The sequence below is a fragment of the Bactrocera latifrons genome, unplaced genomic scaffold (genome assembly GCF_001853355.1).
Source record: "Bactrocera latifrons isolate USDA-ARS-PBARC rearing strain unplaced genomic scaffold, ASM185335v1 scaffold_54, whole genome shotgun sequence".
Lineage (NCBI taxonomy): Eukaryota > Metazoa > Arthropoda > Insecta > Diptera > Tephritidae > Bactrocera > Bactrocera latifrons.
Window position 1 is genome coordinate 61,380 of NW_017537201.1, and position 6,000 is coordinate 67,379.

Below are 6,000 nucleotides of genomic sequence, written 5' to 3' on the forward strand. Positions count from 1 at the left end.
TAACCAGACATTGAAAAAAATACACAAACTGACATATGGAGATCAAGATTTAGACGAAGATAATAAAGATTGCACCAATCTGTCCGGGTCAAATTTGATCTCATGATACATATACATAAGTATGTATGTAAGTTGGATCGTTATTGAACATGCAAATGGATTTTTAAGAAAAATAATAATTTTTTTTTAAATTAATTTTTGTCTGGTTGTAATAATGTTGATAACAACTTGGCTGGAAGATTGTGTTGTGTTATGTCAGCACTGGAAGGCATCCTCTAAATAGCCTTGAGAGCTGAGATACATTCTGCTTGGATCCCATTTCAGCGGCTTTTTCAGGCAAGGAAACAAAAAAAGTGCGGGGGGCCACATCTAGACTGTAGAGCGGCTTTGGAAGTGTTGGTATGCCGGTCTTGGATAGGTAGCTGTTCACAAGAAAGGTCTTGTAGGATCCTAGTGACCCTTCGTTTGTGTCTCCTGAGGACTTCCACATAACACTACGTGTTGACGATTTGTCCAGGAAGAACAAATTCATGGCGGTCGACGCCTTTTGATGTAAAAAAAGACAATGCGGTTCGTTTTCACTTTAGACTTGCTCATTTTTCCTCATGTTTTCATCAGCGATCTCTTCCCGGCCCTCCAAAAAGGCCTGGTGCTACCAAAACACACCACTTCTTGCTATAGCAACATCTGGGTAAGCCTGCTTGATCATATTAAACGTCTCTAAATCTTTACCGATTTCAAACAGATTTTAATCGCGTACCTCAGCTCTAACGTACGCTGCATTTTCGGCTTGCACCAGTCAATGAAAAACGTCCCACTAATCCAGGTGCTAGTAGACAACTGACCAGCCGCTTGTTCGCTAGCTAGAAACGCTCTCTACCGTATCCAGTTGGTGCGCGCACGCTCCGAAGCAAAGCTATTTAAGAACACATCTAAAAGAGAATAGTTGAGGTTTTTTCAAAATTCAAACTATTATTAAAACTGGTTCGACCAGTTCGCGATACCCATGATTTCTCAGGTTTAATTTAACCGATTCACCTAAAATTTTTAGTGAGTTTTTCTTATACACTTGTTTATTTCTGAAAGCATTCCTATCTCCAAGCTTCAATTTTCACTACCCCCTGCACTATAATATTTGCAATTGGTATTTTGAGAGATTTTGGCAGGTTGGTTTGAAAAGTGGTTATAAGAATTCTTTTAAGATATGGTATGTTTCACCAATTTCATTATATTAGCTCAGGGTTAATTTCGTGAGTAAACCCTTCGCTTACAAGAAAACAGAAATGTTTGAACAGTTTTTAAAAAAGCTTTATTCCGAATCAGGGTCAAGTTTTTTGAAATAATCGATACGCAAATTTAAAAATTTAATAAGAAAAATTATATTTTTGTTAAGTTTCCAAGAAGTGTAAAAAACCCTCTAATACGATTAAGTTATGAATGTAAATTCAATACCGCGCGTGTAATAACTTCAAGTGAACCGGATATACAGTTACATTAATTCCTCATTTAAAATTCTAAATCGATCGAAGCCATCAATCAAGTTACGTCATCATAAATCAATTTATCGCCATATGTAGGGTACTTAACACAGCGCTGAAACATTTCAATCAGCAACGCTTGCGGTTATTTCATGCCGATTGAGATAGACAAAAAAATACAACAACAAAACAGTAAATACGAACAAATCATCTCATGTAAATAAGCAAAAAAGTAGAACAACAAAGATGCATCTCCGATTATTTCTAGTTTGCTTCGATCGATCGCCACAAATTCGTTTGCATCGACATTTTCCAATCAATAAAAGCTCACCACTCTCGAGTGCTTCAACCAGTTTTCACTGATTGCTCGGCGAGACACCAGCGAAACTGTCGTGAAGATGAACAAATTTACGGTAAATTCGTGAGGTGCTGAAGAATCTTGTTCTCAAGTAATCAAACGCTTTACTTTTGTATTTTGCAGGTGATTTTTGTTGCCTTAGCGGTTTTGGGCGCCGTTAATGCTTACGGTGCGGGAGGTGGTGGTAAATACGGTGGCGGTGGTGGTGGTTTTGGGCCAGGTGGCGGTGGTGGTGGCTTTGGTCCAGGTGGTGGAGGCGGTGGTGGCTCCGGTGGTGGTGGTGGCGGTGGCCATGGTGGCGGCAGCGGTGGAGGCGGATTCGGACCTGGAGGCGGTGGTGGTGGATTCGGCCCCGGAGGCGGTGGTGGCGGTTCTGGTGGTGGTGGCGGCTCTGGAGGTGGTGGTGGCCATGGTGGTGGTGGCGGATTCGGACCTGGTGGCGGTGGTGGTGGATTCGGCCCCGGAGGCGGTGGTGGCGGTTTTGGCCCAGGCGGCGGTGGCGGCTCTGGAGGTGGTGGTGGCTACGGTGGTGGTGGTGGTCGTGGACATAGTGGTGGTGGTAGTTTTGGACCAGGCGGCGGTGGCAGCTCTGGTGGCGGTGGCTCTGGCGGCGGCGGCGGTTTTGGTGGTGGTGGTGGCTTTGGCTCAGGTGGCGGCTTCGGCTCGGGCGGTTCAGGCGGTTCAGGCGGTTTCGGATCAAGTGGTGGCTATGGCTCAAGTGGTGGTCACAAAAAGCATGGCTATTAGATTTAAGGCGCTACCTTTATTTTACTGTGATTCTTTAACTGTGAAATATGTACATAACTTTCGTCTCGGAGAAGTCATTGGATATGTTTGATATGAAATAAATGTCTTTTTATATAACTACCTCATGTCGTTTTTTAGAGTTTCCGATGTGCATAGTTCTTATGTTTGTTGTTCTGATATTTCAAATGTTGCTATGAAAGCGGGAAAGCGGTTTGAGATCATTTTGATCAATAATTGTTTAATTACCCTAGTCTAAAGTATCCGTACACTACTCAGGATCTCGGTGTACTCCGAGTTCTGATTAGCAGTCTTTATAACATCAATCTCCCTGGGTATCATATGGTGGATAATATCAATTCTTGTTGGTACCTATTCATGAATTCCATATGTCCTTTGAAGTCGTCTTAAGTATTCTTGGACTCTAAGTATTTGGAATAAGGCACACCACGAAATGAAGGTGAAGCTGGGTCAAGCATCTAGCGAAGGCGTCAGTGTAATTTGTATAGTATAAAATATTGACTTTTAACACTCTCTTTCTCTCGTTCGTATCTCTCTCAGATTTAACATTGCACAACGAAATGCAATATTAACTTAATATGCATAACATAACATAGCTGAACATAAACTTAACTTAATAAAACATAAGATAATATGATAACATGATGGCATGATATACCATAACACAACATAATATAACATAACATAAAGCAACATAACGTAACATAACGTAATATAGCGTAACATAACATAACATAACATAACATTGTAAAACTTAACCTAAAATAACTTAACGTAACATAGCATTGTATCACTTAACAGGGCTTAGCATAACATAACATAACATAAACATAGCATTGTTCAACTTAACAAGGCACAACATGGCTTAACCTAGCATGCTTACTTGGCAGTAATCAGTAAACCGGTATGCCAGGGCACATAAATTAAAACTCATATGTTTTACCTCGATAGCTTTTAGAGACCCTTAAAAATTTGTAATTAGAAGACACCACCGTGACCGTTAACTTAGTGTCAATCTCACCACATAACCGTCATCAATTGCCATTAGAACACAGCTGTTGCTGTTGCTCATACAACAACACACCTGTAACACCTAGCAAAAGCTCATTTGGCGCGCAAATGAAAGCTCCTTGGCCTGCTTTACGACCAGCAAGCCGATATTTCGTCGTAGCTTTTTGCGCTCTTCACCAAATGCGTTCGTTAAAAAAGCACAAGAACTTTGCACTGGCAGCCAAAAAGCTTTTTGAGAACATAACGGTGCCTAAATAACGGACTACCATGCAACGGTTAGTTTAGTCTTCGTGAGGTTCTGTTCGTATTAACAACGTTTCGATGCGAGTTAACGCGCCACCAATAGTGAATAATGAAAAGGGTTCTAGCCCTAACAAACATACAAGTGTTTGAAACAACAACAATAACAGCAAACAACAAAAGCAAAAACAAGCAAACAAAGAAATATTCTAAAATAATATAAGGACAGACATTCCTGACCGACACGCATACACGCGCGCGCGGGCTAGCTGGCTGGCTAGTTGGCACATTGAAGCAAGCTACAACAAGCAAACAATAATTGTATATTTGTAGTGGTGTGTGTGTGTGTGTATGTGTGCACAAACATACATAATTGTAGTACTACGAGAAGGCAACGCTGAGAAAGTGCACGCGCTTCTGCATATTTCTTTATATGCTATGTGCCAGCACTGTTATATACGCGCGTGTGTGTGTGTTAGTGTGATGCACTCACATTGGTGTTGGTGTTGCTGTGTTTATGCAATTACAAAACAAAATATTTAATGGAAAGCGGTAGAAAGTGAAATCATCACCACCCCACGGCCACGAGACGAGACCCCATCACTTAGACAACCTGCACACATACATTATTATTCGTGTGTGTTTGTGTGTGAGTGTGTGTGCTTAACTACTTTTGCCTACTAACACGCGCATCTGCGTAGGCACACTCGTGTAAGTGTGTGTGGCATCTATGTGCGTATGTGTGTGTGTGAGTAAGCGCTCAAGCGAAGCTATGTAGTGGTTGCTGAGGAACATTGAATCTTATATAAGTTGTGTAAGCCAAAAGTAGAAGAAGCAACTGAAAAACGGGCCAACAAAAAACCAGAAATATAATATAAATGTAAAGCATAGTAACAACAACAACAATAAGGAAATGTACGGTGAATTTACGAAAAGCACGCAGCGTGGAAGCCACTCAGCGCAGTCGACGTGAAGAGACTAACTAATCCTAACAAAACCCAACAACAACAACACAAACAAAAAACAAGTGTAACAGTAAAAAAAATAAAAAACCAACAACAACAACAGTATTTTAAGAAAACTTGTAAAGACATAATAAATAAGGAATACAAAAACAACAACTACTGTAAAAGCACACATGCCACTGCCGTGAAAGCAGTATAATAAATACAAAAACAACAACAAACACAGTTAATAGCATAGTAAGCACAACGAACGTTTTCCTGTTAGCGCCACTACAACTACACATACATACAAACCTAACCTAACACCTGTGCGTGTATGTGTGCGCGAATGATTGCCCGCCTGCTGCCATGAGCAAAGCAGCAAGCTTGGCAACTCCTCCAACAGCAACTAAACTCCAAATCAAATAAAGCAATAAATCGTTTGCCCCCAACCAGCCGCCCCTCAAGTTCCCTCACGTGGCAACGCCGTGCAACGAGCTTACCTGCTTCGCAAGGAGTCGGAACGCGCCAACAACACACTCATACCGTTAGAAGTAGCGGCTGAATCGCTTGTGCGAGAAGTTTTTAGCAATTTGTTGCGGCGCAGCAGGGCAGTCGGCATGTGGACGTAAATTGAGAAATTATAGTCAAAATGCAAATAAAAATAGGTAAAATTCAATGTTGTGCAACACTGAAATTATCGCAAGCAAATTTAACGTTTCGCAATGTGCGAATGTCGGAGAGTGTTGCGAATGTTTGGTGAAATTGCGAAATCGTCGGCAAATCACTCGAGAATCAAAGCTCGCAGTTATTAAAAGTGAAATAACGGAAAGTAATGGCAAATAAAATAATATATAACTACCGTAACTTGGCGTATAATGAGCTTAACAATAACAACAAGAACAGCAATGTGCATGAAAACGAATCATAAAGCATGAAATGATATTTTAATAGTTCGGCGCTGTTAATCGTCGGCAAGAATACTCGTCTATCTACGGTTGTAAATTGTAATGCGATTTAAGGAATTAAGTGAAAAGTTTACAATAACAAAATTACGAACTGAGCTCATGCATTCGCAATGCAACAGGGTGGGTGTTTTATGTGAGTTTAAAGTGATTTCGAATTGAGTGGGAAATATTTTGAATTTCGGATAATCAAAAAAAGAAAATAATTTATAAATAAGAAATTATTTAAATAACTATAA

General features: G+C 40.6%; 1 protein-coding gene across 1 annotated transcript; it reads left to right on the forward strand.

Moving 5' to 3' along the window:
• Positions 1–1,780: 1,780 nt before the first annotated feature.
• On the forward strand, positions 1,781–2,703 carry LOC108974218 (acanthoscurrin-2-like). Its single transcript, XM_018941926.1, has 2 exons — positions 1,781–1,891; positions 1,960–2,703. The coding sequence occupies exons 1-2, from the start codon at positions 1,877–1,879 to the stop codon at positions 2,581–2,583; spliced, it is 639 nt and encodes a 212-aa protein (XP_018797471.1). The 5' UTR covers positions 1,781–1,876; the 3' UTR covers positions 2,584–2,703.
• Positions 2,704–6,000: the final 3,297 nt, after the last annotated feature.